We start from the raw sequence: 13982 nt of genomic DNA, 5'->3' as shown, positions 1-13982 counted from the left end.
CAACCGCTTTTTAGCATTAACAAACTTTAATGAAAATAAACAACAAACTCGACAACAATATCTTTCCTTTCACACTAATGATTCTTCAACCACGAATCCACCTTTCGTTAAACAATTCGGATTAAGAAGCACTACAAACAAGGTCATATTCTTCTCAATTAACTCTACGCGGAGTAAATGAAAATCTCCCACACCTACCTTCTGCATTTTAGCCTTCCTAGCATTCTGAAGCAGCCTGCGTCCAAGCTTCTTGGCGTACCAAATGGAGGCAAACATAGTGTGGCTGAGCGGAATCTCTCCGTATGAATTATGAGTAAACACTGTGGAAGAGTCACCAGCCACAGCGTCAGAGAGAGAGAGAGAGAGAGAGAGAGAGAGAGAGAGAGAGAGAGAGAGAGAGAGAGAGATGGAGGGAGAGAGATGCTCTTCACACTCCTCTCCCCTCAGTAATAATCTACACACACACACTCAGCCTAGAGCAGGTGAGAGAGAAGGAGGGAGGGCAAAAAGAGACACAGACTGCTCAGAGAAGTCGCAAATCTTACATGCACTCTCTCTTTCTCATTACCACCTCACTGATTTTTTTCTCCATTCTTTTGTCTGCAGGTTTATTTACATATTGTCAATTGGAAGTCCGAGCAGTGGGTTTTCTCCTTGACGGTATCGTGTGCATTGTGGGCGACCCCGGGCCAGTACAGTCTCCCTGTCTGTGAGGGGTAGTACATGAGTCTGTCTGGAACTGGTTCAGGGGCTTCTGGCTGTGTGAGAGATGAATGTGGTTCCCCAAGCTACTGGGCTAAATCATATCACACTCCTGAGGTTCCTCTGGGACCAAAAACACAATCTGTCTGCACCATCAGTGAGGATAAACATGAGCTGTATCCCTCACACTTCTAAAATGCTTTGGATCATAGTCAAATTGCGTGAGACTGCTATAGTGACTGAACATAATGCAGAAATCTACCTGTAATTGTATCATGTACTGCAATGCTACAATAAGCAACTTAAATTATGTTGGAAAGAACAAAAAAAACTCAACTAAGATCTATTTAAAGGTATAGTTTACAAAAAATGGAAATTCTATCATTTCTTCACCCCTTTCTTCTGTGGAACATAAAAGATTTAAAAAAAATTCCTTTGGGCTCCAGTGTTGTTTGGTTCCTGACATTCTTCAAAATATTTTCTCTTGTGTTCCGCCATAAATAAATAAATAAATAAAGTTGTACAAGTTTGGGATGATATGAGGGTGAGTAAATGATGACAGAATTAAAATTTTTGGCTGGACTATACCTTTAATATATCAATTGTATCTCAAAATGGAGACTTATGCAAAAATATCCTGTTTCTACCATCAACAATCTGTCCACTAGTGTTAGAAAAGGTCTTAACAATGTCTCAAACTGCCCATATTTTCTCAGAGATCAACAGTCAGAGATCTCAATATGAACTCAAACTTTTTTTCATAAAGTTCTTCAAAGACCAAATACTTTGAGCTCTGCTTTACACATTCACTCTATAGCTCTATACTCTCTGAAAGTTAACAATTATCTCAATTGTTTCTATTTTTAACTCTCCTACATGATTGTAAGAGACAATGATACTTAAACGAAGCGTAAATTAGGACCCTATTCAAGTCAACATGAAATGGATTTCACAACACATACTTCCTTAATGTGACATAAATCGTGTTTTTCAAAATTAGAAAATAGTAGAGATGGAATTGGTTTTATTATTATTATTAAAAATATTATAAATTAAAGATAAAAAAATTATTTGGAATAGCGTGCACAAATTAATTCCACAATAAAACCAGTAATACGTATTATGAAAGCAACTATGGTCAGTCTTGATTTTATTTGGACGTTAAATCTCCTGAGCTATAAGCAACCACTGAGAAACAATATTTACCCTCTAGGAATGACTTCTACTTCCATTCAAAAGTTTGGGGTAATTGTTTTTTAAGGAAATTAATACTTTTGTTCACCAAGGAAGCAATAAATTGATTTATAAGTGATAGTAAAGACATTTATGATGTAACAAAAGATTTATATTTTAAATAAATGCTGTTCTTTTGAACTTTTTATTCAACAAAGAATCCTGAAAAAAACAAAAACAAAAAAAAAAACATCACAGTTTCCACAGACGTTAAGCAGCACAACTGTTTTCAACATTGATTATAATAAAAAAAAAAAAGTTTTCTAAGCACCAAATCAGCATATTAGAATGATTTCTGAAGGATCACATAACACTGAAGACTGTTATTTTTAATTGTAATAATATTTTAAAACTGAATTCACTGTATTTTTGTTTAAATAATTGCAGCCTTGGTGCGCATAAGAGACTTCTTTCAAAAATGACCCCAAACCTTTGAACAGCAGTGTGTTTTAACAGATCCTCTTTTTATATTGTACCATAATGATTTGTAATTAAACCATGAAATCATTGGATGAAGCTGAAATGAAATGAAATGATTAATGAAAAATGTTTCTTGTCTATAGTGATTAACCATCATTTGGTAATGTTTTTGTACTGCTTAGCTCTAATAAGAATGCTCAACATTTTTCAAGAGCCATCATTTTTAACACCCAGTTGACACACAGATCAATGGTCAGCCCTCATACTTGTAAGACACTCATATTTCACACTGATCTGCTAAGTGGGTGTGTGTGTGAGCGAGTATTACAGCAGGAGGAGAGATTTCATTATTCTTCCTTCCGCTTCCCATCACACCCCAGCATGCGTTTTCACATGCTGCCAATGAGCTTCATTTTAACATCACCGAACGTCTTCGCTGACAACGTCACACATTCAAAGAAATGCACTCATCAGCAAAAGTGAAAGAACATCGCCTCTGAAATCCCAGAGGTTCTTTCAACCATTCCAAGAGTAGCTCACAGTCCTGGATGCACTGATTAAAGCGATCAGCTCATCTATCGATGATAACAGTAAATCTGAATCAGAAACCTTTTCAGGCTAACAGGTATTATGGTGATAAAAAGTTCATTTTACTACATAAGATCTGAGATCTGAGCAGGCTGTGTGAGCTCTTTCAGCCAGCAAAGACGTCACAATGTTAACATGAGGGTTGTGTGGGATAAACAATGAAGGAGGGCTGTGATTCGCCCCGAGTGGGGGCGAGTGTAGGCGCTACAAAGTTATGGAAGCCTTGACTCATGATATTACTCACTGATGTTCTTCCGACAGCATGGAGCTGTACAAAAACATTGGAGTACGCATTAAAGATGGACTCAAAACACATTAAATAAGTGGCAAAAAAGCCACAGGCATCGAAAAATATGGTAGAAAGCTCTAATGAGATATAATAAGGTGCAAAATAGAACAGGTTATTGAGCAGGAATAGAGTCTATTCTGGGCTGGGCACAATTTTACAAGTACATTTTCTTTTTCATGTTTTAAGATAATGAATACATGAGAATGTGAACAGTGCCACATGTATAGCTCCAGGTTCATATATCAAACTCTAATTCATTTAAATATTTACACAAAGTACAGCTGTGAAATTCTCTTCTCAAATAAGGAGATTAATCAAGCGGGTTTATAGCTGAGAGCTAGGCATGATTCGACCCCATATCCTCATGATTACCAAAAAGGGTAGCGGATATTAAATCTAATCAACCTGTGGGTTTATAGATAAAGAATAAATAGTGGCGTCTAAGCAGAAAAAATAACAGAATAAATTGAATTTCAGACACTAAATCTCTCCTGCACTGAATCAATAAACGGCTCTATTTTGCTAAATGAGTAGATCTTGTGTTTGTTACATAACTACCTCACTTCATCTTCAATTCACATTCTAACTGCTAGATATTATTATGATTGTTACATAATTCCTCTGAGTGGAGTAAAGTGCTCTTGATTCTCCTCCGACGTAAGCTGATTAGAGAATATTGTTAAGGAACTCTGCCATATATACGTCACATTCACAAGAAATAACCACACTTTACAGTAGTGTCCATGCTACTTTTACTTTCTCTCAAGAGGGAGATTTGAAGAAAGACTGTAGAAAGAGAGATTGCTGAGAGACATTACAAAATAGAAAAGGTCAGAGGAATATCACTGGAAAAGCAAGAGTTATGATTAGGCGAGAGCTTTAGGTCCTGTGTTAATATTAGAAAAGCCTTCCAGTGCTGGAGAGACCTAAGTGGGAAGGCCTGAAAATGGACGCTGAGGTTGTGTTGTTTCTGCTCCATACGTGAGTAAGGCCGTGTGTCCATCAAAGCATTTTTAGCCAGCTTAAAACGCCTAGCTGTGAGCGTTTGGGAGCGCTTCAGCAGCGGAGCGTTTTTTTGTTTGTTTGTTTGTTTGTTTTTTTCAGTTGAGACGCTATGATATGGAATATCCATGGAAGTGTTACTAGTATCTCATTTCACAGATTGTTTGTTTCTGTACTGTTTCTAAATAAAAATGCTGATAGAAATTTAAAATATTTGCTCTGGCTCTTGTTGTAAATTATTTTGTTCCGTTTTATGCTTGTTGTTGTCATCTGTTGACCTTGTACAAGCAGAATGTGGCGTTTGGTCAGTGTTGTATCTGTCCTGCCCCTCCTCCAATGTGATTGGACGGCTGGATACAAAGCGACAGTGATGAGTGATGTGTTTTACCCAAAGTTGAGCATTCTTTAACTCTGGGCGACCAGTAAAAAACACAGAGCGCTCAGCGCTTCAGCGTGAAATAGACGCTCAGTACCTCGTTATGCTACTGTTGTTTTAAAAATGCATCGCTCCCATTGAAAACAATTGGAAAAATACGCTAGCCTTGGAAAAAACGCTTTGGTGGACGCACAGCCTAAATGAAACAATGAAGGGGGGGGGTGTTTCTTTTGGGTAGTGGTGTGTTTGTTTGGGTTGATTTCAAATATCAACAGTTTCTCAAAAATTGCATACTGCACCTTTAATACACATTACTGGTTTTATTGTGCACAATTCATCAGCTCATCTTATTCAAAACAAAAAAAAGTGTTTGTCTTGCACATTTACTATTGGTTAACATAATACATTAGCCAAAACATCTATTTGGACATTGTTTAGAGGTTTTCAAATTTCTTGATGCCACTAAGCCCAAATATGATAATCGTAGAACAAGGGAGCCCATACCTAAAATTATAGCCATTTGTATATTTTCATGTATAAATGTGTGTAAAATATTGAGTTGTATGAGTTGGTACTTATTCTTTTTCTACCCACCATTAGAGCGCTTTTATAAACCTAAAGAGAAACAAAACAAGTTTCCAAGATTTTTAGAAAGCAGAATAGAACACTGACTATGTAAAATTTGGTAAATATTAACTTATCCCATTTTATTATTATGTAATTATGTAATATTATTATAATAACAGAAAATGCAGATAAAAATGTGTGTAAAATATAATAATATTCATGAATATATTAATACAGTTAATAATAATTGTAGTACTAAAGTAATACACATTATAGCAATAGAAGCAAAAAACAAAAAAGACTTCAAGAGACAACTGCAAGCACATAATAGTTATGTCATAGAATATGTGCTACCTGTGGGGCCACGACTAGAGTACATGAAGTGTTGTTGGGCATACCAATCAAACTGTATACAAACTTGTGGAACATGGAACTTGTATGGTACAATTAAATACAAATCTTGCTCTAGGCAAATCATGCTTATTTATCAAATGACATGTTTGATACATAAATTATGGTCCACTGGAAACTTAATTTTCATTTCAGCTGGTGCTGAAATATGCTTGCCTTAGCAGAGCTCCTTCATTATCAGGTCTGGCTTTGATTATCCTGCGGCGCATCTGTAATAGATGGGCTACAGTAGTGTGTTTTTCAGACTGCATGCATTGCAGCACGGCTATTGATTTTTGCACGCCAGGGAGCTGTGTGTATGCAGGGAAATTTCCTCACACTGGCCGCTCGTGTCTAGGAAATGAATGGGCCTGGGGGCATTGCATTCTCTAAATAATAGGTCTACCCCAGAGGGGATGTGCGTAAGAAACCAGCAGTACACCATTGTTGATTTTCTCAGTGAGTCAGAGGACCCTACACTCCATCATCAACACAGAGACATCAGAAGCAGTGGACTGAGGGGTCATTCATTCAGACGGTGTCCATTAAAGAAGGCTTTATGGAGTAAGGTGGCTTTGAGACCACAACTTATTTAATAATAAGTTCAGGGCTGTCTCAGGGACAATCATGAATGCGGATGACTGCTGAAAGGGCGGTTCTGATCAGAACAGGAAGCACGGATCATATATATTCCAGAATTCCTTGCCCATCAATTGCACTTCATCCTGAAAATACATTCTAAGCACTTATCGCACACTCAACAATAACAATCCAACTGTACACACAAACACATTAAGATTCAAAGCATGCATCCAGAAAACAGTTTTCCCGATTCAAAGCATGCATCCAGAAAACAGTTTTTCCCTATCTGAAAGGGTAAAATCATTTCTCGCTCAGATATGTCACTCATGGCCGAAATGCTAAAATCAATCACATTTCATCTGAAGGTGATAGTCACTGAGATGGCAGTAGAAAATGTGGCTGTACGCCTTCACATGACAGAACCCTAGAGGAATGATGAAACCAAGAGAGGCACTAAGCTGATGCTACATAAGAAAGAAAGAAAGAAAGAAAGAGTTAGCATACAAACGAGTGAAAAAGAAAGCACAAAAGACAGACTAATAGAAAGAAAGAAAGAAAGAATAGAAAAAAGAAAGGTAACAAAATAAAAATAACAACAGACAGACTGAAAGAAAGGTAGAAAGAAAGAATCAGCATACAAACGAGCGTAAGAAAGCACAAAAGACAGACTAATAGAAAGAAAGAAAGAAAGAAAGAAAGGAAGAAAGAAAGAATCAGCATACAAACGAGCGTAAGAAAGCACAAAAGACAGACTAATAGAAAGAAAGAAAGAAAGAATGAAAGGCAACAAAAGCAACAAAAGAAAGAAAAAGAACAATAGAAAAAGAAAGAAAGGCAAAAGAAAAATAACAAAAGACAGAATGAAAGAAAGAAAGAAAAGCAACAAAGGCAACAAAAGAAGGCAAAAGAAAAATAACAAAAGACAGAAAGAAAGAAAGAAAGAAAGAAAGAAAGAATAGAAAAAAGAAAGGTAACAAAATAAAAATAACAACAGACAGACTGAAAGAAAGGTAGAAAGAAAGAATCAGCATACAAACGAGCGTAAGAAAGCACAAAAGACAGACTAATAGAAAGAAAGAAAGAAAGAAAGAAAGAAAGGAAGAAAGAAAGAATCAGCATACAAACGAGCGTAAGAAAGCACAAAAGACAGACTAATAGAAAGAAAGAAAGAAAGAATGAAAGGCAACAAAAGCAACAAAAGAAAGAAAAAGAACAATAGAAAAAGAAAGAAAGGCAAAAGAAAAATAACAAAAGACAGAATGAAAGAAAGAAAGAAAAGCAACAAAGGCAACAAAAGAAGGCAAAAGAAAAATAACAAAAGACAGAAAGAAAGAAAGAAAGAAAGAAAGAAAGAAAGAAAGAATCAGCATACAAACGAGCATAAGAAAGCACAAAAGACAGACTAATAGAAAGAAAGAAAGAAAGAAAGAAAGAAAGATTAGTGGGCACTAACATTAGGTAATCCCACAGTTATTGTCGTCGGCAGATGGATCAAGTTGTTTGTACACGACAGGTTGTAGCGATAAGATTAAAGTATGTGTGTGTTGCACATCAGTTTTAGAGAAGGACACACACATTCAGATCAGTATTAGTCTCTCAGCAGAGTCAGGCAGTCAGAATCACACAGCCATACAGTCCCATTGATCCCAGTTAAATTACTGAGCCACATCATGACCTTGACTCTACAGACATGGCTGCGTGTTCCCCACATGCACAGTTACGTCATGTCAAGGATGAATCATGGCAAGGCAACCATGGACTGTGCAGCTGAAATTGTAAATAAACACAAAAATGTCATGATCAAATAGACACTATTTATTTTCTCAATACACATTCCTGATCCTACTGAGAACAATGTATTGGTGCACAACTAAAAAAAGGTTTTGTAACAAATCACATCAATTTTTTAAAGACAAACCACACCCACTTTTCATTAATTTTAATGTATAAAATCAAGTCCTGCCAGAAATACACCTGTGCATTAATGAACAACAAAATGACTGTGATGTGCAGTCATAGGTGGAATGTGTTGGTATGCATGAGGAACATACAGTAGGTTGAGCAGATTCCTGGCCCCACGTAAAGGGCAGTGGCTCTGACAGGGGACCGCATCAAAGTGATCTGTAGCTCGGGCTCCAGCAGGTCCCTTTTACCCCCCATTGCCTATACCACCTTCTCAATTTGCATCTAACACTGTGACCGTGTAGCACTAGGAGGCCACTGCAAAGACTTGATCTGAAAAAGCAGTGGACATAAATAATAATGATAACACTTTACAATATGCTTTCGGTTTCATTAGTTAACATTAGTTAACTACTTAAGTTAACAAACTAAGAATTAACAATACCGCTACAGCATTTATTAATCTTAGTTAATGTTAATTTCAACATTTACTAACACATTATTAAAATCAAAAGTTGTATTTGTTGACATTAGTTAATGCACTGTGAACTAACATGAACAATGAACAGCTGGATTTTTATTAACTAACATTAACAAAGATTAATAAATACTGTAACAAATGTATTGCTCATTGTTAGTTCATGTTAGTTTATACATTAACTAATGTTAACAAATGAACCTTATTGTAAAGTGTTACCATAATAATAGTAATAATAATGATAAAAATGAATTTATTAAAATACACACCAAAAACATTATATATGGCTGGCTGCTGAAAATTCATAAATTACATTTTAAAATTAAAATAGAAAACAGCTATTTTACATTGTAATAATACTTCATAATATTACTGTTTTTACTATATATTTTTTTATCAAATAAATGTAGCCTTGATGAGCATAACATACTTCTTTCAAAAACATTCTGACAGACTCCATAACTTTTAAATGGTAGTGTAAATTATCATATTACAAAGATGGACATTATAAATGAAACTGAATTCGAGAAATCTGTATTTATATTAAGGGCGTGTTTACACACGTAGTTCGGGGTATTTTTAACACCGAACCTAAAGTCAAATGGACACGTTCACAACCTGACTGGTCAGCTTTTATGACGTATATTTCGCGACGGAACTTACCAAACATCCAAACAATGCTGAGTGCTGGGCTAAATGATGGTATTTTGACCAGCTGAGAACTTGTGAAGAGCTTAGCAGTGGCAGGAATCCCTCCGTCACACACAAAAACAAAGATCTGCTACGAGGAGACACGGTTCTGATGCCTGTACCGAACTGTGATGGGCAACATTGCGACTATGATGAGAAACAATAGGTATGCTTGAGCATTCTGTTCTCTTTAGGGTTAAATCTTGTGACATCATGTCCTGTTTTTGGTTCGTTTACATGTCTTTGATCCATGTCACGTTCATATTTAATTCGAACTGCACCAGAGTTCACTTGGAAGCGGACCGAGGTGCATCTTTTTAGCGGTTCTCGGTCTGCTTGTTTGGTGTGCACCAAGGTTTGGATGGTAGCGTTCACACATGTTCAAATGAACCGCATTAACAGACCAATCACACCAGGGTTCGTTTTAATCGAACCAAACATGCCAAGTGTGAACACACCCATAGTCTCTCTCTTTTTACAACAGCACCATTCACGTAATGATACATCATACCAAATGTTCAGTAATCATTTGCTATGTTTCCATCCAACGTTGCGTATTTAACTTATGCACAAATTTTGAATATCGAATAAAACATTTGCAAATAAAGCAGTGTTTCCATCCAGCGAGTCAAAGAGAACACAAATGTCACTTCCTGATACAGTAGCGCTAAATTTCACTAAGAAAAATGGAAGTTTCTGCAGTAGAAGCCACTATATATAATAATTTTTGTATACAATGAATTATTTGCACCTCAGAGTGCACAGACGAATCGCAATAAATGCTGTCATGTTATCTCTCATTCAGATGCCTGGTGTTTGTGAACGCAATTGAGAGAGGGAATTATACTGCACCACTTCAACGACAGACTTTGCTCAGGCATTACAGAATGACCAAAACAGCATTTCAGATGCTGTGCAACGAGATCGGTCAGCTGGTTGGTCCATTTATGCCATCCCATCGCAAAGTCACGTCTTTTTTGATGCGCATCAAGGAATTTGTTCGGTAAAAGTGTTTCCATCGTAGTTTATGTGCATGTTTTCGTGTCACATAAAAATGTATCCTACTCTTTTGAGCGCATAAGTTTTTATGCACATTTTTAGCATTTATACGCATCTCAGTGTTTCCATCCAGCGTTTTTTATGCAATATTTCAAAATGCGTATAAATAGGTGGATGGGAAGATGGCTATTGTCTGCACTTCAAAAAGTCAGTGACAAAGTAGGTCAAAGTCAAACATTTTTTGGAAAATTGGTCCCCCCAAAGAATTTAACGTATTGGCAAATTCGTGAAACATGTGAGAGGGCCTTAATTCTGCCTTCCTCTGCAAATGTTAACAGGAAACAGATGGAAAGTGTGAGGCTAAGAGCCTCAAATGAGACACTTCTCTTTAAATTGCCTTTGATCCATCTGAAATGGAAGAGCAGAAGGTATACTTTTATTCGGTGCATGCTGAAATATCAACATCAAATTAGGCACAATTTTGCGGATGGCAGTTCCATCAAGGTTTTGTAAAGGAGCACGGGAAGAGGGCTCGGAATCTGCCCCTTCCAGGAAATCTCCCACAGCCTGCCATATGCATTTACCCTCTAATAGCAAATCAATTTCTCTGGAGGCCTTATTGTGTAATGGATTCTGCTTGAAACGCAACCTCCATTGCCCTCCCTTCCAGTTTTCGCTGTCTTCTCCTTCCGACTGCTCCACTCTCTTGGTTTCCAGCCTGTGGTGGGTAATTTGGGGTGTTAATTGCAGTGTGTTATTGTGCCCTGTCAGGTTTGAAAGGAAGCACTGGGAAGCCACTTTAAGATGCCAACATGCACACGCACACGGAGCTCTCCATGGTGCTGCAATGCTATCTTGTACTTTACACAAATGATATGTCTCAAAGGGACCCGGTAGTGCTCTTTCTCTCTCTCAGCCAGTGACTGAGCTGCTTTAAAGTGCACTAAAACTGAGTTATATCACCAATGCACCAGCCCTTCCCCAGCAATCACCTGAACCACAGGGAAGACTCATGTGCGCTATATAAACTACCAATGACTCATTGTTAAAAGCTGCTACGGTGGCTGGGAAATGGTTTTAAGTGCATTGTGCAATACAGTTCTTGCTTTAACAAAGCTGTGAGGTGTGCACTGATCGAGCTAAACTTGAGTTTCCAGGTGCACTCTGGGAGATTAAAGGCGAACGGGACTTTAGACACTCCGACACAAATCTGGAAGTGTAAAAGCAGAGTGGTGCACAGCAGCAGGGGAATGAGGTAGATAAGAGCTCTTGAGTCTGATAGATACAGAAGGTTGAGGACAGGAAGAGATTTGGACCTTAGTAGACCTACAGTCCACTTATTTTTCACCAGAACAGTGAAATGTGATATGGGTTTAAAAAAAAGGCTGTGTTTTCACAGCAGGAGAATACAGCTGCCATTACTGATTCACAGTGTTAAATATGGTTACATTTACACGGCTTGATAAAAAAAAAAAAAAAAAAAATAGAATGATGTGCATGTTATAATCTAAATTTGGATAACTTATATTTTCAGTACCAAAAACCAAATTGTAAGGAATCCAACTGGAATGTTGGTCTGCACTGCATCACGCTTATGTAGTTATATAATTGTGATAAAATATGACTATTTGTTTACAACACAACAGTGTTGTTCTTACTTCTGTTGCCAGCTATTTAGACAATAATGGCTGTATGTTGAGTTATTTTCAGAGGACAGTAAATCTATACTGCTATACAAGCAGCACATTGACTCCTCTAAAATATATATAAGTTTCATTTCTATAGTATTGTCCCTTAAGAAGATATGCTAAAATAGTTACTGTGAGGGGTGTACTCTCTTTTGTGAGATACTGTATATATAAATACATACACACACACACACACATATATATATATATATATATATATATATATATATATATAACTCTTCAAAGGCAGTTTACTTTCTGTCAGCAGCTCAATGCACAAACTGTGACAGGCATGGTTTGGGTTATGAATATTCATAAATGACTTATTATTCATATATTCATACATTATTTTATTATTTAAAGGATAAAAAAAATGATTTGCTAAAAGGTGGACGTTAGTATGTAGCCTTAGCCACAGTGGGATTACATTTCACCGTTTACATGTTCATTTAGCCCACTGTGAAAGCAAACAACTGCTTGATTGTAAAATGTGACAAGGTACTTTTTTTCCTCATTCACACTGTGTTTAAGAAAAAACAAACCTCTTTAAAATATCTGGGCGAATTTAGTCATTTTTAAAAGTCATTATGGTATGCCCCTGTATGTGATCGACAAACATGGACAGGTAGCACTTACTCTATATATATATATATAAAAAAGCAAGCCATAATCTATTGAGTTATCTTTTTTATTTCAAAAAGGAAGACACAGTGGGCAGACATATAATGAGCTGAGCAAAAACAACAAACTTGTGCTGTGCATCGGGTCCTGAAGGTTCCCAAAACCCTGTCAGTAAAACACACTTCACATTCTCTCTGTCGTTTAGCACTTGCAGTGCAGCATAACCCTGTTAGAGCTACTTACACTCATTAGAGATACAGGGTGAAGGTCACACACAGACACACAAACACACACACACACAATAACAAGGTCAGATTCAAGCGTGGGTCTGATTATTAAAAACATTTCAGTCGGGCACATCTGTTACCAGGCAACTGCCAGGATCTGACTGCATTCATGGTTTTAAAAAAAGAAGACAAACTTTAAGATGGGAGGAAACAATAGCATGTGTCCTGTCTATAAAACATCAATGCTGGGATTTGTTACAATAACTGAGACAAATCAATATAGTCACAGAGTGACAGTCGAGTTCAAAATATTCACTTTTCATTAGTGATTTGGCCCAAACAGACATTTCATCACCATTAAAAACTCATACTTTCAAAACAGCATTTTGCTTAAAGGATGCATTTCAAACAGTCTCTAAGGACTGATCAGGGCACCTAAATTTGTCCTCTTTTATAATCCCCAGTTGCTTAATCTGCAATTATGGAGACATTTTAGTATTCATATCACCATGTTTGCTTTGGTTAAGAATGACCTTCCTCAGCACTTGTGTGAGGAGAGAGAAAAAAAAAGAAAGAAAGAGAGCTAATGAATAAGATGCTTTTGCTTTGACAAAACACTACACCTTCTCACTGGTTAAATATCTAACTTTGACATTATTTGACATTATTTTTTTGACACTGATATTATAAGTGGAGGAGACATTAGCAACAAGATATTGCAATGCTCAATACGGCAAATATACTGCAGATAAGGAAGTTCCGCCATTAATTTAAAAGCACCAATCAGCTTATTCTTTTTTTTTTTTTTTTTTCAAGATGGCTGCAAACTGTGTAGAGCAGTTTTCAACAAGGACTTTGCTAACATATTTTACTAATTCAACTGTTAAACATACTATAAAACATGTATTTGAGCTCAGCAACAGGTTCTATAATTAATGTTGTAATGAAGCAAAAAAAAAAAAAACAGAAAGAGAAACAGATGGGTAACATATGTGACTCTACTGTCTGTTCTCTAAAGCTCTGGAAGCATCTCTCTGCTCTCTCATGTAATTCTTCAATTCAACAGATTCAACGTTAAGATTATTTATTTGTGAATCAGTTTTTTTTCTTAATGTGATTCTCATAATAAGTTTTAAAGGGTTAGTTCACCTAAAAATTAAAATTCTGTCATCATTCACTCACCCTCACACAATACAAATTAAGCCACTGGGAGGAATGCTGGGGTCAA

At 36.6% G+C, this 13982-nt stretch overlaps 1 protein-coding gene across 24 annotated transcripts in view; it reads right to left on the bottom strand.

The window, feature by feature from the left end:
• Positions 1 to 13982, bottom strand: part of dlg2 (discs, large homolog 2 (Drosophila)) — a 246565-nt gene that overhangs the window by 127048 nt on the left and 105535 nt on the right. For 2 of the 24 annotated variants that reach the window (XM_051909230.1, XM_051909234.1), the window contains exon 1: positions 199 to 305. The exons of the other annotated variants lie outside the window; for them this stretch is intronic. In XM_051909230.1, coding sequence (XP_051765190.1) covers positions 199 to 276 — 78 coding nt within the window. In that variant the 5' untranslated portion in view covers positions 277 to 305. Of the gene's footprint in view, positions 1 to 198; positions 306 to 13982 lie in introns of those variants that run through there. 24 annotated transcript variants of the gene reach the window in all.

This window comes from Ctenopharyngodon idella, chromosome 10 (genome assembly GCF_019924925.1).
Source record: "Ctenopharyngodon idella isolate HZGC_01 chromosome 10, HZGC01, whole genome shotgun sequence".
NCBI classification, from domain to species: domain Eukaryota; kingdom Metazoa; phylum Chordata; class Actinopteri; order Cypriniformes; family Xenocyprididae; genus Ctenopharyngodon; species Ctenopharyngodon idella.
This window is presented reverse-complemented; position numbering and strand designations above follow the sequence as displayed.